General features: G+C 33.0%; 3 protein-coding genes and 1 non-coding gene across 5 annotated transcripts; 1 reads left to right on the top strand and 3 right to left on the bottom strand.

Annotated features, from left to right (window-relative positions):
• Positions 1-12: 12 nt before the first annotated feature.
• Positions 13-2,118, bottom strand: LOC113391979 (macro domain-containing protein RSc0334-like). Its single transcript, XM_026628147.2, has 4 exons — positions 1,721-2,118; positions 1,546-1,638; positions 1,308-1,383; positions 13-471 (listed from the first exon to the last, which is right to left on the bottom strand). Exons 1-4 carry the CDS (start codon positions 2,102-2,104, stop codon positions 158-160), a joined length of 867 nt encoding a protein of 288 aa, XP_026483932.2. The 5' UTR covers positions 2,105-2,118; the 3' UTR covers positions 13-157.
• Positions 2,119-2,648: 530 nt separating this feature from the next.
• On the top strand, positions 2,649-22,038 carry LOC113391975 (neutral alpha-glucosidase AB). 2 transcript variants are annotated; one of them, XM_026628139.2, is made up of 20 exons: positions 2,649-2,841; positions 2,942-3,170; positions 3,857-3,984; positions 5,761-5,926; positions 11,635-11,746; positions 12,329-12,473; positions 13,172-13,309; positions 14,316-14,424; positions 15,324-15,463; positions 15,789-15,976; positions 16,155-16,297; positions 16,513-16,610; positions 16,948-17,070; positions 17,517-17,682; positions 18,083-18,219; positions 18,823-18,935; positions 19,342-19,499; positions 19,730-19,843; positions 20,044-20,153; positions 20,477-22,038. In XM_026628139.2, the coding sequence occupies exons 2-20, from the start codon at positions 2,943-2,945 to the stop codon at positions 20,688-20,690; spliced, it is 2,730 nt and encodes a 909-aa protein (XP_026483924.2). In that variant the 5' UTR covers positions 2,649-2,841; position 2,942; the 3' UTR covers positions 20,691-22,038. The 2 variants fall into 2 exon arrangements, with proteins under 2 accessions (XP_026483924.2, XP_026483923.2); XM_026628138.2 differs by having other exon boundaries at positions 5,761-5,968.
• On the bottom strand, positions 7,419-7,624 carry LOC113392131 (small nucleolar RNA U3). Its single transcript, XR_003368388.1, has one exon. It is a non-coding gene; the product is annotated as a small nucleolar RNA U3 (small nucleolar RNA).
• On the bottom strand, positions 22,032-27,559 carry LOC113391976 (zinc finger protein 85-like). Its single transcript, XM_026628141.2, has 3 exons — positions 27,200-27,559; positions 26,315-26,849; positions 22,032-24,774 (listed from the first exon to the last, which is right to left on the bottom strand). The coding sequence occupies exons 2-3, from the start codon at positions 26,789-26,791 to the stop codon at positions 22,876-22,878; spliced, it is 2,376 nt and encodes a 791-aa protein (XP_026483926.2). The 5' UTR covers positions 26,792-26,849; positions 27,200-27,559; the 3' UTR covers positions 22,032-22,875.
• Between the last annotated feature and the right edge of the window lie 438 nt (positions 27,560-27,997).

Genomic DNA, 27,997 nt, shown 5'->3' with positions numbered 1-27,997 from the left:
TAAAAATGTATATACCTTTTTCATTTACAATAGTCATTTATTAACAATTATATGATTAATTACATTGAAATATTGATTAAATAATTTAAACCATGAACAAATGTTGTCATTTAGTAAAGAGGTTTATTTAGTAAAATTATAAGAACTTCCCATATTGTTAAGGTTCTTCCAAGTTTTTTTCATAAATGGGAAAGTACAATTGCATCAATGTTTCATAGATGTCAACATCAATGGGCATAAATGTACAGAATATAATTCTATCTAGATCTTTATTATTTTCGAGACACTTCCTTGCTGTTCTTAAAGCAATGTGTGCAGCAAGGCGGTTAGGAAATCCATATATACCAGTAGATATACAAGGGAATGCAATAGATGTTAAGTTATATTGCTTTTGAAATGCTAGACTCTTCTCATAACAAGATTGAAGATTTGGTGCTGACCCATTTTGAGGTCCAACCGTATGTATCACATCTGAAAAATAAAATTATCTTGTTTTTTATGATATCGATAGGCAGACAAGTAAATGGGCCACCTAGTGGTAAGTGGTCACAATCAATAGACATTAGTGCTGAAAAAATATTAACCATTCCTAATGTAGTGTAATAAATAGTATGTTAGTCAGATGGCGTATAAATATTAAGATTGTTGCACTAATTAGTCATTAATAAATAATCTTCTACCAAATACACTCGTTTCAATAACATAAGTCCCCTCACTAACGTCACCAAAGCACCACCAACTGTTGTGTTATGTCCCTTGTGCCTAAAGTTGCACTGGCTCACTGACCCTTCAAACCAGAATATAACAATTAACCACCTCCAAGTAAGAAAATTCAAAAACCAAACAAACAACACTATAAATGATTCAAAATGTAAGTATATTACAAATACAGGTAGGCCCCAGCACCTCACCACTATATTTAGTTATTAGTATGAGTATAGTATTTGTTTGTTCTAGTATAGTTGAAGGGTGCGTATGCCAGCACAATGGACCTTACATCTTAGTTTCCCAGATTACTTACAGCTCCAATAAAGGTGATGGTATTCACTTACCATCATTACATTCCATTTAGTCAATTTGCTTAACTCTTATTAACAATAAATGGTACCAATTTATATAGTGTCTACTCTGAGAGTTCTTGAGAAGAGATATTGGTATATCTTTTGAATTCATTGAGGAATTGTATCTAATGATTTTTAATAGAGCGATTGCATAGAACAGATCAAGTCATATTACATATACACATGTATAATGTCCAATATCCATGGATTTGATTTTAAAATATAATAAAAATATTTAAGCCTTACATTTACAAGGCAAGTTGTATCCGCCTGTGATTCTTGCTTCACCCGTAGGGCAACCTCCTAAGGTATTGCATTCAGCCTGTAATTTAAAAAATGAATTGTTTATACATTAATAGTATTCAATTGCTTATGTAATTTTTTAAAAAATTAATATTATAAAAGGGCATTGATATAAAGCAAACATTTTAAAACTATGTAATCTATGTCTTCTTATCTATTGACATTTTTATAAAATTCTTACTTGAAGTAACGGTCCAGCGGCGCGGTGTATGGCACCATCAACACCACCACCAGCGATTAATCGAGAATTTGCAGCATTAACAATTGCGTCGACCTTGAATTAGAAAAAAAAACAATATGTTTACATAAGTATCATTAAAAAATGAATTACACTTAATCCGCATTTTCAATATTACCTCCAATTTAGTTATATCGCCTTTGAATATAGAAACTTTCCCGCTTAACTCTTTATTTTTAGAGGAATCTATTTCAATCTTTCTGAATTCGGTAACATCTTCATTGGTATGCTTTTTCATTTCTACATCCTTGTTTTTAACGACGTATGTTGACCACGGGTCAACTTTATCAATAATAATATAATCGTCGAATTTATATAATTTCCTTTTATCATCTGCCGATAAAGATAGAATTCTAGATTTTTCAACTTCCCATTTTGGTTGCTGAGACATTTTAGTCACTGAATATGAACAATGTTGCTGAAAACTACAAACGGCAATTCTTGCAAGACTTAGTAAAGATTTTCCCGTTCCCAAGCTAACCGGTACCGGCAGCAGTATCATTTTCTAATCTTTTGCGGAGTTTTGTCTATGATATTATTATGACATTGACATTAATACACAATGCCAAAAAGAGATTCAATAGTACAAAAAATCCAACTTTATTTATGCCATAAAAACTCTGCTTCTTATAAATATTCAAATTGTTTATTTTATAACAAAAAAACGACTTCTGAATTGCTATTTTTAAATAAGAACTTAACAAAACGTATGAAAATATTATTCTAAATAGTATTTAGCACAACGCAACAGTATTTAACACAAAGCTGTATCTTTTTTAAATTAATAATAGAAATATATGTATTTAAAAAAAAAACAATATAAATATAAAAACACATAACCTAGGTTATGTGTTTTTATCAAACCCAAATTTTATATAATAGTCTATTTTTGATATTAATATTAATAAATATTACTTTGATTGTTATTAATATTGATAATAAAATGTATTATAAGCTCTTAAAAAAAATGAATATATATTTTCACGATGGTATGATTTTTAGTAACAAGTAATTTAACACCTAACAATTTAATTATGTTTCAAGTAGCAACACTTACATAATTTTTTGTGATATGAAAATTGTCAAACGAAATTCCTCCACGTAACGCAGGCGTGCGTTTAGTGCAATTTTTAGCTATAACTAATACAATTTCACCTCCATAGAGCAATGTTATTGTAAAAGAGAATTACAAGAATACCATAACAAATTTAAAAAAAGAATATATATAATTGACGTCAGGTATGTCTTATAATTCAATGTTACTTTACCATTTCAAAGACCGGTCTTTGTGTGGCATTATTATCAAATTTAAAGTGTAAATAATACTTTTTTTTTTTAGGATGAAGGCACTTTGTCTTCTTCTGGTCTTAACAATAAGCAGTACTTTATGCGTTGATAAGAATAATTTCAAGACATGTGATCAGTCAGGGTTTTGTAAGCGCCTTCGGCCTTTTAAGCCAGAGAAATCTCAGTATTCCCTAAATTTAGACACCGTTATTGTACACGGAAATGTTCTTTCGGCTGAGGTCGTTACCGTGGACATTGAAGGAGAAAAGAAAAATGTTCTGGTAAGTTTATTTACTCATGTAGAGTGCTTTTATTAGTTAAATTAATTATTTTTTAATAAAATAACAAGTATAAGCTAATTCATATATATATCTATTGCTATTGTTACTCTACATCATCTCATGCACACTAAGAATCTTTTATATGCACAAGCATCACAAAAAATATTTTTTTAATGTGTAGAGGCACCCCTTTGTGTGTGAATAGATCTATCCCCCAATAGAATTCAATCATTAATCAGCAATTAATTTAATAACTTCAGTTATTTATTATCTCATTGGCTGGACATTGATAATCAATTTATCTTCGTCGAATAAGGAGCAAATTTTTTATCAACACATAAAAAGCTCTACTTATTTCAAAACATGTCTGTTATGAAGAAGTCTCAATTGAAGAAGGAGAAAAAAAAAACAATACTTAGATTTACATTTCCCATGCAATTTGCGAATATCTCTGCACTACAAATGGATCTTTATTAATATATTTTTATTTATAACACAATATTGATTTTATTTCCAATGTGATAACACCTTATAATGTATTCATCCTGTGGCTTTAATAGTCTATCTATGAGTATGTAATTAAAATGCTTTTTAATGAATTTTCCAAACACTTAAGAAATTTTATTTATATAATACATTGAAAATGTATTAAAAACAAGATAACTTTATTAGAACCATTGTTCCAGTGGCACTATGCATTGAAACTGACAGCTCTGGTGGATAGTACATTCCGTGTAGAATTAGATGAAGCAGATCCTTTGTACCCTCGGTACCGACCGGAACTAGCGTTGGGTGAGGAACCTACTGCTGATGGGTAAGCTTTTGTTTTGACATATATATTACAGTATTGTTTATTATATACTGCCAATGATAACATGGCTTATATACTGAGATGGCCCAGGGATGATAATCGTGGGTTCAAAACCCAGGCAAGTACCACCAATTTCCATGTGCTTAATTACGTGTTTATAATGCATCTCATGCTTAGTACTGAACGAAAAACTGTTCAGTAAAACTGTATGTTTCACATGTGAAACTGCCACATTGCAGGAGCGTCATAAGATAAGCTATAAACGTAAACCTCAAATATAGAAGGGAGTATAGCCCAGCTGTGGAAAATTGACAACTGTTACTTAACTTTTTACATTTATAGATAGTTAAACAAGTGAATGAATTGAAACTGGCTGATTTATTTATTAACTTTTTGTTTTTTTTTTTTGAGGAATCCACCAACAACATTTTGGATTTTTACTCAATACTCAAATGTAATGTTCCTGCCTTTCTATGCTCTGATACTCTGATCATGCAGCTTCGATCGCAAAGTATTTGATCACTCCAATTTGCCAAAACTGGATTTACATGTTATGCTAACTGTACTATCAAAGTAAAATTATATTATATATAATCAAACTTTCATTGTTAAAGATAATATTTTCACGAAGGCCCTTTGAATATACATGGAAATATCAACATTAAGAACCAGTCGCGCCACTGTGTCCTTAAAAAAATATATACATTCTTAGATTAACTTACAAGATAAATTGTTTCGTCTTAATTCAGCCAATAATAATAATTAACAGTATTATTCATCTATTTCTCGTTTGTGATATCTTAAGTATTAAATAAAATTTTTCTATATAAAGCAGGATGTGTAGCTTAATTTTTACGTAATTGAATACGAGACTAAAATTTATAGCGTTACTGAAATCGCTCTTGGGTTCATTTATTGGGAGTTTAGGTAACTGGTTGTCGATTTTCTATTGTGTATATATGCATGAATTTTTATTCAAATGATATATTACAAAATATTATTGATGAATACTAACTGTTATCGAAACGCTGAGCATTAAACAAACCTGAAAAAAGGAGGGAAGATCAACGGAAAAAAAAATAAAAATAGATCATTTACGGAAGATTCCGCGTCGATTAGTTTTGGTCTCATACCGATACGTTCAATAGTAATCACTTGATTGACGCACAAAGAAAATCACTAAATGTATACATATATAGATTCAATCTGATCATTGAATATAGGTATTGAATATTATACATATGTAGTTTATTTTGCCTTGCGTAAGTTCGTATCCTAAGTTACGTCAGCTGTTATACCTTCGGGACGATGTTAGTACTCACAAAACGATCCCGTGGCGAAACCAGAGATGGGTCGGGAGGGAACTGCTGGTATTCGTTGGGTCTTCAGGTGTAGGTTGCTGGGTAATTCCATATACTCTTTCGTGTGAGAGAAGAGCGTAAATTGAGTTTTCTCAGGTAGAACAAAAATAAAGGTATCTTAATCTAAACAGAAGATTCAAGGTATTGGAAACATCAGTTGTGTAATAATCATTACTTTTTACAAATTATGAGCGTTATGTTTTCAGTGTTCGTCTATGTGGATTTTTTTTATTCCATCTTAACCTTTAAATGCCTGAACAGATTAAGCGTATGGGGTATCTTTACGCCATCGCGAGTGACACTCGTATAAATCCACCAATCATACATTCCTTATGGCCCGTAGTGTTTTTATAATTGTTAAGGTAAAACAATATATATTTTAATACAAGTGATAGTCTAATAGTTTATTATTTTGCAGATTAAAATTGGTATCGAACTCGAACGGTAAGCTGATACTGGTCAACGAGCAAGGTAACAAAGTTATCATTACATCGGAACCTCTTAAAATCGAGTTCCTCGATCTGAACGGCGAAAAAGCTGTGATATTGAACGACAACAGCCAGCTTGTCGTGGAGCCTCTGAGGGTGAGGAGGGAGAAAAGCGGTGATGACGACGAGGGGGACGTCGTGAGTGTTGCTTTTGTTTGTCTTTTTTTGTTTTGTTATATCGTGTTTACGAAATCTGAACTAAGTAAGACTTAGTTTTGAAGTTGCATTTAAATGTATTCTGGACGCTGTTGTGAGGATCGACACAGAAAATCGTTCGTAATAAGCGCCTCTGTCAATGTTGTAATGTACCTATTAGGTTGGCTTAAAATGATACTTCTGTCAGCAAAAGTTTTTTTTTTATGTTTAAAATATATGATTTTAAAATAGAATATTCAAGGTCGTACGTCAATCCCTCTATCTAGTAACATTATATTTTCAATATTAAGAATATGTCTGACGTAAAATATAGACTAGACTTTTTATTTAGAATATTCAACAGAATTAATAAATCAAAATATACTTTATTCAAGTACATTACAAGAAATTTTGAATCGCCATTTAACAAAGTATATTAAGTGAAGTTACCACCGGTTTGGAATATAGATTCTACAGAGAAGAACCGGCGAGAAATCAGTAGTTACTCTTTTTCAAAATTTAAAAAATACTAATAATAAACGTGAGAATTTATTAAAAGTTTTTATAAAGATAATCGCAGATGGGTATATCATGTAGTGGTTATCGTCCTGCGTTACAATATTTAATATTACATTAATTTATATACGATTAGCATATTCAGTATGTTTCATAGTCAATATGATTTTATATAATTCTAATTAATTTATTTAACGCGCCTTTTTTTATCAGTACAAAAACATCTTTAATTTTGTTTTATATTTATGAGGAGTTATGTTTTTGTCTTTGTTTGGGTGTTGTTTGGTTTGTGGATGAAATATATGACCATTTCTGCTGTTCTCTTGTAATGCTTATTGCACAACTGACAGTACCCAACTGTGCCCTTATCCGTGAATATTATAGAGCTGGGGGCTCTGGTGGTGGTGGTGGTGGTGTATGCTCAAGTACATGTTAGCCGACCTTGATCCGACGCAGACGGCTTTACCAGCATACCGAAGCGCGGAAATGTAAACAATACTAACTTCCAAACTCCAGGCTAATATATAGGATTTGTTAACAATCACATAAATTTTATTAAAATAACTTTATAGTGCAGTACTACTTACTTTTTAAAATGTAATTTAAAAAAGGGTCGGGCGTGATACGTGCTTTTCTCGAATTAAAAATTCGTATGTACCTATTTAAAATACGAAATATGTTCAAGTCGTATATTTGAAATATAAATACAGAATACAATATTTGTATTTAAAATTACAAATTACATTTAGAATGTTTAACACAGTAATTTTGGGAAGAGTTTAATTTATGTGAGGAGTGGGCGGAGTTGGATCAAATAGATCATTGAATTGTGTTTTTGCTATATTAGGAATGACAATTTATATGAATATTCATAAGCACGAGTCATGATCATGCCAAGTGCAGTGTGGTTTGAGTTGTTTTAAAAGGGGTTAAAAAAGTCGCTCAGACGGCAACAACACCTCTAACCAGGACCCAGGTCTTGGTGAGAGGTGAACGATCATCGAGGACTGACGGCTGTGCCGTCGTCCACCTCACGTTGGCCATTGTTGCCCCACTTTCATCATTGCGACTTGTATTTCATCTACACTTTACGCGTTGATGTTTAACTGAGCAACTGATAACCGATCTTTGGGGAAAGGTCATCCCTTGCGCGAAAATCTAGCCATCGCGATTCAGAAATGTTCGTTTTTGGCGAAGTGACATCTAGCGGCAAAGTATTCGTTGATTCGCAACTAGAAAACCACCCCTTTGCTTACAGTGAGCGACATCTATCGAACATTTTCAATATTCAGTTTTATAATGTGAATTTAAGAAGGGGTTGATCGCAACTGGTTTCATATTTATTAACTTTAAATTTTACTGAATATAATCCGGAAATGATATAAATACTCCTCCTTAATTTTTGCCGCCTCATCCGTATAAATCCGCTTATATTGGTGGTATAAGGAATAGTTACAAATTCTTACGGTATTAATATTCAATGTCTATGGGCAGTCGTGACCAATTACCATAAGGTGGTCCGTCTGACCGACCGCCTACAAATGTTGTAAAAAGAAACATACGAAGATCACCTTCGTTATTTATATAAAGCTACCTGAAGGTATTTTAAGCTTTCAAATAAAGTTATTATTATTATCTTCCAAGAAGACGACAAGGTCGAAGTCCAGCGAAGATCTGCTGATGTTCAGTAAAAATATAAAATAAAGCCACAATTTATAAAAATAAAATGTAAAAAAAGGCACGGGCAACTGTGAGCCCGTGGATGTTGTAAAGTAAATAAAAAAAAATAATAATAAAGTTATTAAAAAACGTTGATACATTTCTACTTCTATATTCTATATAGTAGAAGACGCTGACGGATTATACAACAAAACAAAAGAGAAGAATTAAAAGTCATTGGAAACTTGTCTTGAAAACTCCTACGTCAAACTGAATAAGACATTCATGCTCTCTCAGCTGCCACAAAAGTAATAAAAAAAGACTTGGTTTTTAAATTTGTCGCCCACAAATCGGCCGCCCAAGCTCAAGCCTACTCAGCCTGCTGATGAATCCACGAGTGATTTGGTGATAAGTGGTCACCCTCACCTCAAGTCGATTGCTATAGCAGCTAAAAAACCTAATCCTAAACGTAACGTGAATGCTAAAACTAAACAAAAGTACCAAAATCCTTTGTATAAGAGATTTTTTGGTTTTGAAAATGTTTATAAAAGTAACCGACTACTTTAGATAAGTCACTATGGCGTAAAAAGCTATGTCAGGTCATACATTGCTCACTCTTGACGGGCCTAATGTCAACGTTCTAATGATTTATCACAATACGTGACTGATAGCAGTCGTGGTTTATCTGAAGTAGTTTACTATAATACACGAGTTGAATTCATAATATTCCCTCGTTTCCGTCATTTTGATATTATATTGTGATTAATAAGTTATCAATAAAGTAATATATTTTAAAGTAAGCTTAAAGCTTTAACTCATGTATTGCTACTCGTATCGGATACGTATACATTTGAGCATTTTCAATTTCAAAATTCAACCCATAGTCTGACGTTAAAAAGACTGCAAAATATTTATTAAGAAATTAACTTAATAGGCTATTAGACTGGTTTTTCAAATCCATTTTATATTATTTAGTAGAGGTTAAGGAACCCAGTAAAAGTGTTGTGTTTTTTTAATCTAGTACATATTTGCTGAAAAATAACAAATTAAAAATTCAATATTTAAATGTTTGACAATATGGCGCTGCAATGGGGTCGGTGACGTCACTTGCCTTTATTGTAATCTGGGGCAAATAATCCACATATAGTAGGCAAACGAGGTTAACAAGCAAATGACGTCATCATAAACCCGACCAATCAGGAGCGTTTTGTGTCACTTGACAAACGTTTAAAAAAATGCATTTTTATTTATGGATTTTTGAATAAATTAATAATTATTTTCGACTTTCGTTAATAAATAACCATTTTTAAACTCATAATATATACTGATTACAATAATTGACACTTTATTTTTCGCATTGTCAAATAGCCTGTTATTCTATTAGATCAAAGATAATGTCCGAGGGATATCGTTTGATTATAATAGGTTTTCTGTTGAATGGAATTCACACACACCACACATGAACAGATTTTCTTCACCATAGCTAATAATGTACTCGATCAAATCACCTTTCAAATAGGAAAAAACTATACCAATATGAATTTATGTGTTTTAGAGCTACGATGCCACATACAGACACATAAATAAACACGTTAAACTTATGATAGTACTCTTTTTGCATCGGAGATAGACACACACACAAAGATTGTAAATTGGTCGCCGTAACTGGTACCTTTAGTAATGGTGACTAAAGAATAAGGACCTATGCACTCGTATGCATAGTTCGGTTGACAAATATCGGCAAGCAATTATACTAATTGTTATGGTATGTTTTTTTATTTAATAAATTAATAACTAAATGGTCATCACCGCGCATAAACAGAAGCATTGTAAAAACTACCCCTAACATCTCGAATTCATCACCAATAATAATTGAATAGTTTTAATATTTGCCGAGAATTGGAAATGATATTGATTCTTAATCAATATGAAAACCTGTAGTTAAACAGCCTGTTTGAACAACTAAATTTAGAGGATACCATAAATATATTTCTAAAATTGTCTGTCTCGTTGATCTGATGGCTTAAAAGGCCGCGGATTACGAGGTCTTGGATTTAAACCATGCGTCGTGCTATTAAAATGTTGTTGGGTTTTTCTATCAAAAAATTATAATAGAAAAAAAAATGCAGTAGTTACATTACTGATCGAAAAGCACGTTAAAATCGCACTGTACGCCGGATACGACCGGATTATGAATGTGATCCCTCCCAGAGAGTGCATTTATGTCTCAATACGAGTAAAATTTCTTTTGCCTGTTATACTCAGGTGTTTTTTTCGAACGTGTGGTACATTTATTTTAGACAATCAATAAGTAAGTGCTCGTCTATTAACTGACTATATTGAAAAAAGTCTTTGACTTTTGACTTCGTTCACTGTTATGTCTTGCACAGTTGTCAGTCTCTCTTGAGAAAGATTGAGAAAAGACGCTGTGATCGAAATCGGTCAGGGGGACATCATAATCATAAGTCTTTAAGTATTTAAAGATAAGTTAATAAGCCTTTTTTAAAATATATAATAACAAACATTGATGTTATATTTATTTACTCCGTAACAAAGCCGAAATGAACAGAATTGTAACAAATAATTTGAAGATAAAGGTTGATAATTATGAAAATGAACTTTATTTCATGTGGGATAAGGTTTAGTTTTGTTCAAAAAGTATTTATAAGGTTAACGATTAGTAATTACGGTTTATTTATATTTAATTAATAGTGGACGTGAGGTCATTATTTTGAACGTATATTATCTCCCAAGTGTGTATTATATTACAATAAAACCAGTTAAATCCAGATGTATGCCCTTTGTTAAATATAACATGAACTACATAATATATAAGACGATTGCACATTTTGGGAATGAAACAATCGCGTCCATGCTATTTCAAATAAAAAATAAATGAATTTTGTTATTCACATGAAAACCATAACTGATAAATTTGAGATAAAAAACCCGTATGCGAAAATATACATTAATAAACAGCCACGGCCGAACCGTAAGCTTAAGGGGTCCTGGGTCACCACTTAGGGTCCCACCTAAGACATATCTGAACGTGGACTTGAATTAAATTAATTGAATGGGTTTGTTTGCAGGACTCGCAGGGCTGCAAACCATACGATCTATTTAATTTAATTAAGTTATGGATTCTTTCGCATTTTAGTCTATTTTTGACTTTGACTTGACTTAGCTGGGGCCCCTTGAATCCACGGGGCCCTGGGCTGAAGCCCAAAAAGCCATATGGTAGATCCGGCCCTGTAAACAGCAAATCTGTATGCATGAAGTCATATATTAATGATATAATCAACAGCAGAGACTGTCCGGGAGGCATGGCAGCCGAGATAAGATTTCATAGAGGCAGTTAATCTGACATTTCTTTCCCATTTTCAATCTACCAAATCTATAACGTAAAAACTATTTAAATTTAGCAATTACGCCAGTCTTCAAACTAATATGTAGTATTTATCAACGTATAGCTCAATACAGTTATTCATTTTCAGGAAGAAGAAGGCACATGGAGCGAAAATTTCAAGTCTCATCACGACAGCAAACCTCGAGGCAACGAAGCCATTTCGCTGGACATCGCATTCCCAGATGCTGACCACGTTTATGGTAAACCGATACTGTATATTTTTCGGATTTTTGCAAATTCAAATATAAAATTTTATTTATTAAAGTAGGTTCTAGGCTCTTAAAACTACTTTTAAACACTATCAGTATTTAAAACGGGATATTTACCATATTTTTTATTTTTATTTGCGAGAACTTATCTTGTCTCGTGAACAAGACATTCGTAGATAATGTCGAAATATCGAGCTCTACCAAATAAAAAACATAATAAATATCCCGTTTTAAATACTGATAGTAATAAAAATAACCATGTTGATTTAAAATTTTATACTTTTAAACACGTTTCTTATAACTAGTGCGTAATTTATGTGTTATTCCGCAATTGTTTCAAAGAAATCTTGGAGAGGATTCAACTAAAATTTTAACAACAATCTCTTTTATCAGATCTTCTAAATTAATTGCCAATTCACTTTATTATATATTTTTTTAAATATCTTGCTGTATATTTCCTTTACACTTACTACACTTGCCAAATATTCTCCTCAATATGTACAAAAAAACTATATATATATTTTTTTAAAATGGGACATTACTTTAAATAATAGTATAAATCTTCTCCTCCAGGTATCCCGGAGCATACAGATAACTTCCACCTGAAGACGACAACTTCAGGGGAACCCTACAGGCTGTACAACTTGGACGTGTTCGAATATGATCTGGACAGCAGGATGGCTATTTACGGAGCCATTCCAGTTCTATACTCTCATGGGTGAGTTGGAAATATCCAGCAATATACCCAAGATTTATGACGGTGGAATTAGAACAGAGTATCTCAAATTAGTTTATAATATACGTTGCTAGTTTCCCCCGCGGCTTACCACCGTTGGGGGAGGGGGTTTTTCAGGTACCTAAATCATTTTTATTTTATTTTATATAATAGGATTATTTTCAAATGAAATTAATTTGACGTTCAAATAACGATGGTTTATTAACATATTAAGACCAGTATATGAGATCAAGCTAACTTGTACAGGATATAAGTTAATTCTTTGACACAATATTTTTAATTGTTGACGAATGAGGTTCACTTATTTTTGTATTATTCAATCAGAAATATGTCTTAAACTAAATTAATAATTTTTGATTGCGAATATGGACATAAAACGAAAGAGACACGAAGACTCGTATCTAGTGCGTTTTATTATATATTTCTTTTGTCAAAAATATTACAATATCTAAATATGTAAAATGTATTACAATAAGGTGTTTTATTATGAAGAAAGTCTTGAATAATTATCTACTTGGGTATATGGATAGTTTACTTGTATGTGTTGTGACGTTTGACTTAAATTGTGATGGCAGCACCGATCCACCAACAAAAGCACTCACCAACTCACTAGGTGGTTTTATGTCCAATTAATAGGTCGCTTGCTTCAAATAATTGAGATGGATATCTTTTGCCCATAGAGTCAAACGCAGTGCAGGCGTGTTCTGGCACAACTCTGCAGAGACGTGGGTGGACGTCGTCAACTACGCCGACGCCACCGTCGTGTCGTCGCTCGTGAACCTCGTCACCGGCGGACACCAGCGCCGCGTCGATGCCAGGTCACTGACTACCCTATTGTATCATTCAATCATTGGTGTCACACACATCATTCATCTCGATTTAATGCCTTACTTCCCAGAGTGTTCGAGGTGGACCCCCGGGGTCTGCGTCAGCGTGACTAAAAAATGGGGGTACACAATTCGTAAACGGGGGGGGGGTCATCCATGAAAATGTATCTGCTTTCGATAGTGGTGAACTAAAATGTTGGCTTGACTCCACCTATCAATGTAGTCAGATTATATTTAAACTTGAAATAACTCGCATATTCCATATCGAGTACAACGTTCGAAAACTATTAATTCGTGGTTTGAACTCAGCCGAAATATAAATGTTCATAGTTAGATCTAAACTTCACATTTTCACCGGAACCAGCTAAATTTTAAAAGTAGATTAAAAAAAAATCTTGGAACCTCGAATTAAATCTTTGTTAAATTCACACTCATGTATTTTCTTTGAATAAAATAGACTTGTATATCCATAAAATCAGTATAATGTGATTTTTAAGCACACACACTAAACCTAACAAAATACAGTCGCACTGTATGTAAATCAAAGTATACTTTATTCAAGCTGGCTTTTGCAAGCACTTTTAAATTGTCATTTTACAAAACTATACTAAGCGAAGATACCACCGGTTCGGAATGTAGAATCTACAGAGAAGAACTAGCAAAAATTCAGAATTTACTTTTGTCCACGCTTTTTTTTTATCATCTATTTAAAAAATATTATTGACTAAAATGATATAAGAATAAAAACCGCAATGAATAATGACAATAACAAATTTAAATACAAATGAACCCAAAGATTCGCTCACGATTCGCTGACATATATTCAATGATAAGCCTCGATAGTGAACAATACCCTAAAATTAATAATTTTACAAGAACATACTTTCACAACCTGTGATCTTGTAATCGTTTTATAATTCAATGTTTGCTTTGATTTATTAAGTTTTCTTTGAAATACAATAAAATATATATTAGAGTAAATGCTGTCCGTGCGCAGGTTTATGAGCGAAGCTGGCGTTATCGACGTGTTCGTGTTCCTCGGAGACAAGCCGGCCGACGTGTTCCGCCAGTACAGCGGCCTCACCGGGGCCGCGCCGCTCCCCCCCGTAAGTTTATACATCTGTGCTTATGCCATATGGGCCGCGTCATCGGATTTCATTATCAATTAATCTTATGTTTTTATTTCAATAAAGTGTAAAGTTATTGTGTTTTCATTCCTATGGCAGTATTTAATACTGATGGAGAATTGAAGATTTAAAAACTAACGGATTTCCTAAATCCAAGCCGGTTGCTCACTAAACTACTTATATCCATTTATTACTACTTTTAAATTTGCGATTTTTACTTCATCGACATTCAAAATAGTGTTGCATATCGATAGTCCACTATCGATAGACTATCGATAGTTAAGGTGTTAGCGATAGTATTGAGCATACGATACTATCGATAATAATATCGATATCCTGAATAATTTAATTTCTGCAACGCTGATTCAAAACACATTTTTATTTTCATAAATATATACCATATTATTAATATCTCCACCAATGACGTCATGTCAATTAAACTTTACTTTTCCCATTGAAATTGGCATTAATGTCCAACAGAGCACTGGTGTTTTTCAATAAATTCGAGATGTATGAGGAATATGAATTGTTGCAGCTTAAATAATATGAATAAAATACTTTATTCGGGTTTTTACTCGTCTTGTTGTACAAGATTAAATCACACGTAAAACTATCATCGGTTCTTCAGTTGATTCTTGAAGAAATGGTTTTACTATTACTAAAAGATTACTCAGTCATTTAAAATATATTTTTTATTGTTTAGTAAAGCATATTTAATGTCGAATTTATTTTATTTAGCAGAAGTTTAGTTTCTAGACTCAACAAAAAATGTACTATATATTTTAATAATATGTAATATTATTAAACGTTAGTACATTAGAGTTGACTGTATTTCACTGATTCCAAGATTCGAATCGTTCACAATATTTCCCCCGCAGCGATTCTCGCTGGCGTACCACCAGTCGCGCTGGAACTACGTGGACGAGGCCGACGTGCGCGCCGTCGACGACGGGTTCGACGCCAACGACATCCCCGCCGACGCGCTCTGGCTCGACATCGAGTACACCGACCGCAAGAAGTCAGTACACATACATGTACAGCCGTTCACACACACACACACACGCGCGCACGCACATGCAAGTTCCCAGATGCATACGCTCACCAAAAAACACACACTAGTAAACGTATTTAATTCTGCCGACGGACTCGTGCTATACACACGCACACACATACTTTATTGTGATTTAGTCGCTTTTGACTATAATTTAAATCATCTATTCAAATTATCTAGTTTAATTATACTTATCCAGTCCACTGGGACATTTAATCATAATAGTATCTTCCTTAACATAAATTTTACGGGTATACAAGTGACATTTGTTTGATTTTGTCACATGTTATAGGTACTTCACGTGGGACATGGAAAAGTTCCCTCATCCCGCGGACATGGTGGCCAACCTCACGGCTAAGGGACGGAAGCTGATCGTCATCATCGATCCCCACATCAAGAGGGAGGCTGGCTACTTCGTCCACGAAGATGCGACAGAACAGGGACTGTATGTTAAAGATAAAGATGGAAAGGACTATGAAGGTATTTGTTATTTGCTTTTTAGTTTTTTTTTTCTTTTAATCTGTGGACAAAAACACAAACACAAAAAAAATAATATTACAGTTATTGCTATAGAATAGTTTAAAGTAAGTTTTTAAATTTGGACACCTAGCAGAGAGGCTCTTTAACAGCTTGTTCTAAGTAACCATTATATCCCAAGGGTGGTGCTGGCCTGGTTCATCCTCGTACCTGGACTTTTTCAACCCGGAGGTCACAAAGTACTACGCTGAGAGGTTTCAGTTCAACAACTTCCCCGGTACCAGCAAAGATGTTCATATCTGGAATGACATGAACGAGCCAAGTGTAAGTATTATTATAATTTCAAAACCATCAAATAAACTGTCTAATAGAATTGTAAAATCCATGATCATGTGTGGGTTCTGAGATGCTAATGGCTGATGATATTTATATTAAAAAAATCATACTTGGACACCATTAGGTCGATATGGGTGGTTTTATTGTTCTTTAGTACATCATGTCTTATTATTATAGAAATGTAAAATAATATATTTGTGTAGGTATTCAACGGACCCGAAATCACAATGCCTAAAGACTGCCGCCATTACAAAGCTCCTCAAGACGGACAAGATGGTCTCGCTTCATTCTGGGAACACAGGTAACGGTTTATAGATTTTAAAAAGTCATTTCTAAAGTCGATTCATTTCAAGTAAAAAAAAATTATATATTTTGTTAGAAACGATGTTATATGTTTTTTTTTACAAGCCGTTATTAATTTATATTTTAACGAAAAAGGTTTTAAATTTTACGCAACGTAACGTAAAATATAAATATGTAAAATGAAATTATTGCGTTTCAAATTATACTAAAAAGAATAAATAATTATATTAACTATTCAATAAAATGTTAAATTAAATACTGTAGAGTTAAATTAGGTAGTAGGAATTGTTTCCATAAAAAATAAGCATATGAATAAATACGTGTTTTTCCCGCAGACACGTGCATAACGAGAACGGCCTCCGACACATCAGCGGTACACACCAGGGCATGCTAGACCGATCAGACGGACAGTACCGACCCTTTATCCTCACCAGGGCCGTCTTCGCCGGTACTCAGAGGTGAGCTATGCATATAATTGATGACCAGCTATACGGTTTAAATTTCGTCCAATTAGGTTTTATATACCTATTATTCCTTCTAGCCGATTTCGGTACTGGCGGTAACCCTATCGAGTACTTGTGATTTATCTAAGGCCTACGATTTTGTCGAACACGATATTCTGCCTTAGACATCAAGTTACTCATGGACACTGGTATTCAATTTCCATCAGGTGAGCCTCCTGCTCGTTTCCCAACTAGAACTTAAAAAAAAAATTGAAATCCTATCTTGACAGGCAGTGACAGAGTACAGAATATTTTTATAAATATGAATCTACTGTAGTAAAGGGTGTTCCACAGGGCTTGATTATGGCTCCTTTTTTATTCTTAATTTATATTAATGATCTTCATTACTTTGGTAAGATTGTAATTAAAGTTGCAAGGATTCAATCAAATCTTTTCGATAGATATGCAGCAGTCTGGACCGGAGATAATGCAGCGGAGTGGGGCTTTTTGCAAGCTTCCGTCCCCATGTGCATATCGCTGGCCGTCTCTGGAGTCAGTTTCTGTGGCTCAGATGTCGGAGGTTTCTTCAAGTACCCCGAGGCTGAGATGATGACCAGATGGTATCAGGTACGATTACCATTTTCATATTCAGGTTTCATAAGGTAAATTTAAAACATGTGATGAATTATATATGATTAGCCAGGAAAACTGTCAAAAAAATCGTCGTCCTCGCGTCGGTCGGTCAAATAATTTAAGTAAAATGTTTAATTTTAACTTCATCTGTGGAGCGAGCTTCACTGTCATACTATAATGTCACACACATTTATTTATCTTCTTATTATCTGTCGCATTATCGCCTTCTTTAAAAAAAAAAAAATTAAGTTCCGAGAGATCTGTTTAAAGGATCCTTTAACACAAAATATGCACTGTTACTTTTAGGAGACAGTGGCGAATCGAAATTAATATATTATAAAAACATGAACGCTGTCTATCAGTTTAAACTCAATGGTCACGTACACCCTCGCAGGCGGGCGCCTACCAGGCCTTCTTCCGCGCGCACTCGCACATCGAGACCAAGCGGCGCGAGCCGTGGCTGTACGACGCCGCCACCACGGCGCGCCTCCGGGACGCCGTGCGCCGCCGATACGCGCTGCTCGACTTCTGGTACGCCCTCCGCGCCTGATAGCCTAGTCCTTTACTTCTCACGCCTGCGGTACTAATCGACTTCTGGTACTCCACCCCGCTCCTGATTGCCTAGTATTTTACTTCTTACTGCTCGACTCTTGACACCCGTGGGAGGAGTACAGACAAATAAACAACATTTACTTTGAAATCACCTGAAAAAATCGGTCGAATCTATGGTATTCATAGTGGGTTAGTGAAAAATGGTAATCAGTTTCGAATGTCGACCGAATTGTTATTTTTGGAAGCACAACTACTATATATAGTGGATGTAAATCGAATAGTATTTGTTGTTTATATACATAAATATAGGATATTTATTGAGAAGTGTTTGTGGTCCATGCATAGGAAAACTAGTAGGAAATTTATAGAAATATATAAATCTAAGATTTTTTTAACTTGATGCCTTCGATTGGAATTAGCTATAAAACTTAGAATATATTCTCTACCTTACAATTTATTTTAATTAAATGAAATGAATTTTAAATTAATATAAATCAAATAATTTAATTTAAAAGACCAATCAAAATTAATTGAGTAATTTTTTAATGATTCATGTTGTCTAAATTAATATTTGTATTGCAGGTACACCTTATTCTACGAGCACTCAATCGACGGACTACCTGTAATGAGACCACTGTTCCAAGAGTTCCCTCGAGAGGAAGAGACATTCACGATCGACAACACATACTTATTGGGTAATTAACTGTAATAAAAAAATCATAAACTATATTTTTTTTGTGATTACTCAAGCGTTCATGTGCGCATATCTCGAGGAGCCGACTTAGTTTGCGCGTATGCCGCGAATGGCAGCTGCTTATGTAATAATATTATATACCAGTTTACACTGGTACTACTGGCACAAGCCTCATAGCTTCCGAGGTTGGTGGCGCAGTGGCGCTGTAAGGAATGGTTATACTTACGTATAGGTATTTCTTACAGCCCAATTATCTATGGGCGATGGTGACCACTTACCATTAGGTGGCCAACTCGCCCGTCACATACAATAATTTAAAAAATATATACGTAAATTGATTTAGTAGTTTATCAGTTAGGTACTACAAAAGAAACGTCTCCTCATTTGTTTTATTCTACTTTCTTAAGGTGACAAGCTGTTAGTCCGTCCCGTGCTGGAAGAGGGAGTGACGAGTGTGAAAGTGTACCTGCCCGGAAAAGACTCCCACACCGTGTGGTACGACGTCGACTCGTACCAATCATATCCCGCCAACGGGTATATGAACGTCGATGTTAATATTGCCAAAGTGAGTTGAATATGTAAAAAAGTATTTAAAACTTTCTTAGTTTTAGTTACAGCTCGCAATCATGTGACGTAACTTTTTTTTATTTTGCCTTTTGATGCTATCCACAGCTATGTATGTATGTATACATGTTTATATTATATCGTCATGACACACATTTAAAAGATTTGACCTTATTCAGTCATAATATTAAATTGTCAGTAATGATAAAATGTGTGTGTGTGTGTGGCCAGGTGCCGGTGTTCCAGCGCGGAGGCACCATAGTGCCGCGCAAGGAGCGCGTGCGACGCTCCTCCGCTCTCATGGCGCACGACCCTTACACGCTCGTAGTGGCGCTGGACGGCCAGGTTAGTACAACAGCCAACTGTAATGAGTGGGGTACACGTAACGTTTGGGGGCGAGGCGATAACATGCACTGTATGATAAATGTGATCTTTTCGACGTAATTTACGGAAGAGGTATTTGTATATATTTAAATATGAATATTTCCATACAAACAATGATAAATTGTATGGGTTAAAAAAATAAATATATATATACATTACAGGGCAAAGCGGAAGGTTCGCTGTACATTGACGACGGCGAGACCTACGAATACAAATCAAATAAGTTTATATACGCCAAGATCACATATGAACCTTCAGCTATGAAGTATTCGTGAGTATTATGAAACATTTCATAAAGTCTATAGTTGCTATATCATATATTTCTTGATGTAAATAATAACAAAGAGGAACTTTAACTGCTATTCTGAATTGTTTACAGTCAACCATAAAATGTTAGGGAGTAGTTAGTGAAATGATTATCCAGTAACTTATTTAGGAGTTCTATTTATCGACAAGATTTACTAATTTTATTTTGAATGTATTTTCTTTTAATATTAAAATCTGAAAGTGATCCTTCAGAATTGATTTGTTTTTTTTCGCTGAGGGAAGATTTTCATTTATAATAAGTACTAATGTATATTGTTTATTCAACAGCTTCGTAAACGAAGAAGCAAGCTATCCAACCCGATCATGGGTGGAGCGTATTGTAATCGCGGGTATCAAAAATCCCCCGAAATCTGCCAAACTGTCCCAGGGAGGTAAGCAGATCCCTCTCCAGATGACTCTCCACAGAGGTAACGACGTGCTCGTCATACGCAAGCCAACCGCGTCCATGGCATCGCCTTGGGAAATACTTTTCACGTATTAGTTATATAGGATGTTAGAGACATGTGTTCTGGTTAATATTTTTAAATAAAGAGAGAAAATCATTTATTGTCACAATTTTATACGATTCATTAGTACATTTATAATTAAATACGGATATACATTTCATTTTATATAAAACCATATATAATTTTTATATAAATCAATCTGGGGTGTTAGGTAATTGTTAGAAACACATAATCATAATTTTATTAAAATGATTGTTAATAGAAAGACATTGTTTTTTTTAAAACGACCAACAATTTATTTCATATGGAAATACAATTATGATGAGTAATGTGTTCGACAAATACCTTTAATAACTAAATGTAAAGTCAAAATGTACAACACTCCTTTCTAAATAACATAGAATTTTAAATTAAGAGTTTACTGTAAGTGACTTTGAATGAAGTATTTCATAGAATCATATCGAGTTGAGGAGTCGTTATACTAGTTCATAAATTTATAATAAAGGTATTTCGACTTGGGTAGTATAGAACAAATAAAAATTTCGATATTAAATACAATAGTAGAACCGAAGTGTTCCAATTATATTTCACTGTTAGAGAAAATGAGACAGAAAAATACATGTCTTACCGCATAATGCATCAATACCTTGTAGCGTAATACATAAAAAAAAAAAAAACAAAAGCTCGCGTTCACCTGTCAGAGGCTTGGGTTTACTTTTTGGCGCGAAGTTTGGGTGATACAACAGTATCTGAGTCATAGAAAATTTGTCGTTTTAGAAATTAATGTTATTATTCATTAAAAGTAATTAATGTTTTTGTTGATTGTTGTGTGTTAATAAAATAAGTAAATTCTTTTCAAAAAGTCACTTTTGCTGCTGGTCGGTAAGGCGTTTATTTTTCTCTTGTCAATATTTGTTATTGTGTACAAAAGCAATTGGTAGAGCAGAAAATAATTGAGGCACAGGACTCGAAGAGAAGCGTTCTGTTTATAATAAGAGTTAGCATTATTAAAAGTACCAATTATAAGATTTATTATATGGGTGTAACAATTTAACTTATTACCAGTGATTAATGATACAATTCAACTTCAAACGAGACTTGTGTACTGATTTATGTATGCTGTTTTTTTTTAGATGAAAATATTTATAAAACCGCAAAAGATTTTCATTATTCAACATGTTCAAATACATTTTTGTATTAATTCGCATATAAGTTTAAAAAATCTTGTACAATATTAAATATTGGTTACGAAATAGAATCTTGGTTATGAAATAGACAAATTAATAACTTCTGAAACAGATTTTATTTAGTACGAGTATTTCGATTGAAATTTTAATTTTATTGTCTTGTGATAACGATAGAGAATAAAAATACAATTTTAAATTTGCCTTTTATTATTTATTAACACCTTTACCTAACATTGCCATGTAAATAACTTATATTATTGAGGCACTGATGTTTTAACAATTTAAATTACATTTGTAGAGTTAACAGACTAGCTTTTTAACACAAATCACAAAAAGAATCAAACTATATCTAAAACAGTTATATAATATAAATTACACTCCATTTGTTAAAGCTATTCATTGTGGAAGTTAATACAGAAATAATAAAACGTTTGTTAAATATTTGTAACCAACTTTTTATCCTTTGATATAAGTCGATTTGTTCTTGGTGGTAGCAGCAAGTAATAAAACTGTTTAATATGTGATGTAAGTACTTCTTTTCATGTTAATATTAAGCACAGAAAGTTTTGTTTAACTTAAAATAATATATAAAGACATTTCTTATAGACAACATAATATTTGAAGATTTTGGATCATTCAATTTCTGCAGTTAACTACGTTTCTATTTGTTTTATAAATTTGTAAAAGAATTATAGATATTTTTCGTATGTAATAAAATAATATAAATACAAAACCTTTAAAGTCTAATTAAAAGTTTACTCACATAAACCAATACTCTCTTCGCCCGCGAAGAAATATTATATTCAGTAAGATTGTTATTGTTCTCTATCTACAAATCTCCAATAGCTCATGATCTTATTAGAGAATTATACAATATTTAAACATTACATTGAAATTGGTTCAATAGTTTACGAGTGAAGAGATAATTTATAACTAATATCAACCAATCAGATCACAGAACATCGTGTAAGCGCTTTGTTAAATGGAGTATAACCACAGTGCAACCTAATCTACAATCGAATGGCAAGAGTGACTACTTAAAGAATATTCTAGTAGGCGTGTCTTCATTGGGGAATTCAATGAACGGGTGAGTTTGTTTATGTTCTAACATTTTCTTTTCGCTTGGAAACTTGTCACCGCAGACTTCGCACGTCGAAGTCCCTTCATCACCTGAGAGAGACGGCGTGCTTTTACTTTGCTTCCTCTTTTTAACGTACTTTTCTTCAGGTCTCGACTCCTTCGATGTCGACTGTTCTTCGATTAACGGTTTACCCGTCAATAGGAACTCCTTCATGTTTGCGTGTTTCAGGGACATCTTGTGTTGTTTCAACCGATTCTCCGAACTGCACTGATACTCGCATATAAAGCACACGTATTTCATGTCGCCTGTATGTAGTTCAGCGTGAATCTTTCTCTTTTCTGGTGTTGAGAAACGAAAATCACAAAATTTGCAAGGATACTTTCGTTCTGGTGAATGTAAACGCATGTGTGATGTAAGAGCGGTCATATCCTTACATATCTTCCGACATTCAACGCACATGACACCCTTCTCGATGGTCTCGGATTCCTCTGTGCTACCCGTGTTGTGATGAATTCTTCTGTGAGACGTCAAACCTTTTTGGCTCACGAAAACTCTTCGACAATCGGAACACTGGAACTGATCATTTACTTTCAAATCCGGACTGTGTTTCTCTACCTGGTGCATAGCAAATTTGTCGGCCTCATGAAATTGTAATTTACACTCCTCGCATTTCCAAGCTTGCACTAATTTTGAAAACGCTTCAAGAACATCCAAAACAGATTGTCCTTCAACCTCTGGATGGTACGTTTTCGTATGGTTTCCAAAATCGATAATTTTCGGAAAAGTTCCTTTACAATGTGGGCAAATGTACGGTTCCTCGTGATCCTCCATCACATGCATTTTTAATTCTGATAGTTCCGAAAATGTTTTGGAACACATAAAACATTTTAGCTTCTGTTTCCCTTTAACTACTTCCGAAATAACTTTGTACTCCATCAATTGAACTTTTTGGTGTATTTGAAGGTGCTTGAATAAATCTTTTCTGGTAGTGTAGTCAGTTGGACAGAATTTACAGGGGAATCGTTTGCGATGCAGCCGTTTACGATGTAACGCTAACTCCTGTTTGTCTTTGAACTGTTTGGTGCAAGATATGCAGGAAAAGCAGGATTCTGTGTCTGCATAAATGTCGTGAGATCGTAAACAAGACAACATCCTAGTTTTTCTTTTGAATATCTGTCCACAAGTGCATTCATAACCCTCCTTCTTCATATTTAAAACAACCTCCTCCTTGATTCGCGATCGATTCTCCAATCTTTCCATTCTTGCCTTTTTATTCTCAAACGAATGTTTATCAATAGCTTTATTTGCGTCTTTCTTGAGATCGTTGCAAATCCTTTTCTTCATATTCTCCATCCTCGTTTTAAGGCCTTTAATAATTCCCATTGCTCTATTCTCTATGGACTTGTGCACTTGCATGTGCTCTTTCAAATATTTCGATTTCTTATATGATTTATCGCACTTGTTGCAGCTGAATCGTTTGTCGTTGACATCACAGCGACCTGCTTTTAATAAGCCATATGCTTCCTGCTCTAATGACAATACATTGCCAGTTATAGAGTTAAGTTGAAAATCATCATATTCCATTGTAAGATTGTCATCATTGCAATGAGAAGTTGGTAATATTTCTTCAGGATTATTAATTCTACCCAACGATGAAACATTGATACCTTGAACCATAGGATGAATTTCCATGACTAAAGTTTTTGTAGTTTGTGACTGTATCACCCCGTCCTGAGGATTTGTGATGGTCGATGTTGTGTTAATTACTTTGTTTGATATTAAATGAGTTTCTGTTACTGTCAAATCCATTTCTTCTTTTATTATTTTGTCAAATTCTTCTTTTGTGGGGTCCTAAAAATATTGTAGTTAGTATTAATGCTTGTATAAATTCTATTGCCAAAACAATAAACAACAATAAAAAATGTGCAAGGGTTATAGAAACTTTTAACATCTTTAACATTATAAGATTAATATGTTTAATTTAAATATAATATAGGTATAGGAAGTAAAAGTTTTTTAGTTATAGTATTTATAAGGCGGTAATGAAGAGAGGAAAGTGACACTGAGGTACCCTAGCTTGAAGAGAACAGTAAGAGGGGTATCCTCTTTCTAAGAGTTTATATTGCAAATGGTTATTAAGGTATGAACTAAGTCCATAGGAGCATTTCTAAAGTTTCAAGAATTCAGAGTCAACTCCAGTTTTGTATTGGAAACTTAAATAAATCTATTTTTTCCTATAGTTATGCTTGTGCATTGTAAAATGCTTGAAAAGTGTAAAAAAACAGAAATAAGTAGTACAATACCAAGGTGAAAGTAACCATTTTCCTATAAATGACTGACTATTGTATCAGTTTTATGGTTTAATTAAAAATAATAAATTATAAATAAAAGGGAGGTTTGGTGGAGGTATTGCAAGAGTAGCAGGTCTCGTTGGTACTTAGTAAGAACTGCAATGTCAATTTATAAATTTAAAATGGATGGAAGGACCCAATCTATTTAAGATTGTATTGTAAAACCTTTAATGGTTAAATTTTTAACTGTAAAGCATGTCTACAGTAGATCTAGGGGTTAGAAGGATGAAGTATGTAGAAAAGGATTACAAAGTGATGATATAAGCCCTCTAGCAGAAGATATATGTCATTGAATTCAAATTCTCAATACTTTGAAAATAATCTATGTTTAGAAATCTGTCGAATACCTCTATAAGTACCATTGTGCATCCAAATAAAATCAAAATATGTTCAGGAAAAGAAAATACAGAGCCTGACCCTGGCCTGACCCTGACCTGAGCATGACCCTGCAGTTTTGAACTACATGCACAAAGGACATAACATCTTAGTTCCCAAGGTTGGTGGTGCATTAGTGATTTGATGAATGATTAATATTATTTCTTACATTACCTATGTCTATGGGCAGAGATAACTACTTACCATCAGGTGGCCCATTTACCAGTCCATCTACTTACATGAAAAACTTTGATAATTTGGTCTAGCTAATTGACTATCAGTGGGGGGTAATGCATATTTTAAGTTTTGCCAAGCCAAAGAAACAAATGTGATTATAATACTAGTAAGATTCTTAGAGGAATGCAGCATTTTAAAGTAAATTAAACAAGCGAGCAAAATGACCTGGCTGATTGCATAAGAACTTAAAAAAATATAAGTGTAGATAATATATATATATATATGTGAATTTATTTATTTCCCAATCCATATTATTTTTTTATAACATAATATATTTAAGCACACTTTATTTGTTGGTTGTGTTGATTATATTTGTGGAGCATCAAATTAGCAATTGATTAGTGAGTAAAGAGCATTTTTATATCGGAAAAAATGCTATAGGAGCAAAGATACATATAAAAAATAGCTAGTAATATTTGAAACAGTACCTCATAAACATCATTTTCAGGTTTTATGTTAATTTCGTCCTGTAAACATGCCTCAACATTGTTCAATGCATGTGCCTCTTCACTATCCATGCTGCCTTCATCAATAGTCGAATATTCGTAACCCATAACCTCATCTTGCTTCTCCATTTTAATATTGTCATCTGTATTAGGTAATATTAACTCGTTTATTTCATTTTCTATTTGCATTACTGTGTGTTGTAGTTCAGCTTCTCTTTTCTTTGTGATAGATGATATTTCAAGTAGTTTATCTGGATAATTTGGAGTAATGAATTCCTGTTTAATCTCAACTTGTATATTCTCAAATGGATTATCATCATTGCTGTAGCTGTCATCGTTTTCAGGTTTTATATCAACTGTTATTTCGTGGGTTATTTCTTCTTTAATATTCAGATCATCTGATAATACCATCTCACTCGTTTCATCGAATTCACAGGATTTTGTATTTTGAAACTCCATTTTTAAATTAAATTTGCTGTTTTTCTGTCAAATGGCACTCCTCACACTCCTATTATACCTGCAAATATTTTTAAAGTGTTCTATACTATTTACTGTACTCAAATTATTAACAACAATAATAAAAAATAATTGATAGAACTTAATAGAATGTGTACGAAGTTACATAAGGCGCAACAATTAACATTTTATTCTTCACTTTAAGCATTGATAAAATATAATATTATATCATATTTTAGTTTTTTTTTTAAATTATTTACTAAATATTACGTACATATATTATTCATAATAAATATTAAATTATATTACAAGTCGAAAAAAGATTAAGCTATTAATAAATTAACTAACTACACCTCTATTAAATATGTAAATATTTAAAAACAATTGAAATATCTTAACAGTTATATATACCTCTCTTCAAGTTATCACAAATTAATACGAAGTAGTACATTATAAACATTACTTCGTACCAGTTCTGAGCCGTTTTGGGTTTTGCTTTTGCTTTAAACCAATAATCCATTGAAATTAAAAATATTTTTTTCTTAACCCCGAGGTTAATTACTCCTGCATTCAACTATTTCTGAACGTTGTTATATATTTGAACAATCCTACAATTAACTGCAAGAAAGCTTTGCTTGAAATATTTTAAAATTATTACTTTTAATTTTGAGGTATTCACAAACTATTATCATAATAAATAAAAGTCAACGTAAACATTTTTTTTTTGCAAAGTTATGTTAATTTTGACAACTACTTTTTTAATTTCTATAAATCTTTATTGATATGCTATAGATAACACTACGTAACATTACATAATTAAGCTTAGTATACATAGTAAATAAGAATAAAATCATTAGTAATTACAGAATGAAAATTTAATATTTAATTGCTTAAAATTTTACAATTGATAATAAAACAAAAAATATCACTATGATAAAAATTACGTTAAAATTTTGTCGTTTTAACGAATAGGCTTTGATAATAAGGTTATTTTTCATATACAAAATATTATTTATTACTATATTTCAAAGGATTTTCCCGTCTTAAATTAATATTTATTGTGTAGTATCAACTTTCATTTGATTCATGGCATACTTAAAATTACAGTAATTCATTGAAAATAAATGCTGTTAACAAAATTAATTAAGGCTTTGTTAAAATATGTGTTACATTAAATCATTTGCTTTTATGTACTCATCATTACCTGAA

Source organism: Vanessa tameamea, chromosome 27, assembly GCF_037043105.1.
Source record: "Vanessa tameamea isolate UH-Manoa-2023 chromosome 27, ilVanTame1 primary haplotype, whole genome shotgun sequence".
NCBI classification, from domain to species: domain Eukaryota; kingdom Metazoa; phylum Arthropoda; class Insecta; order Lepidoptera; family Nymphalidae; genus Vanessa; species Vanessa tameamea.
The sequence above is the reverse complement of the archived record's forward strand: the minus strand, read 5'-3'. Positions and strand labels throughout refer to the sequence as shown.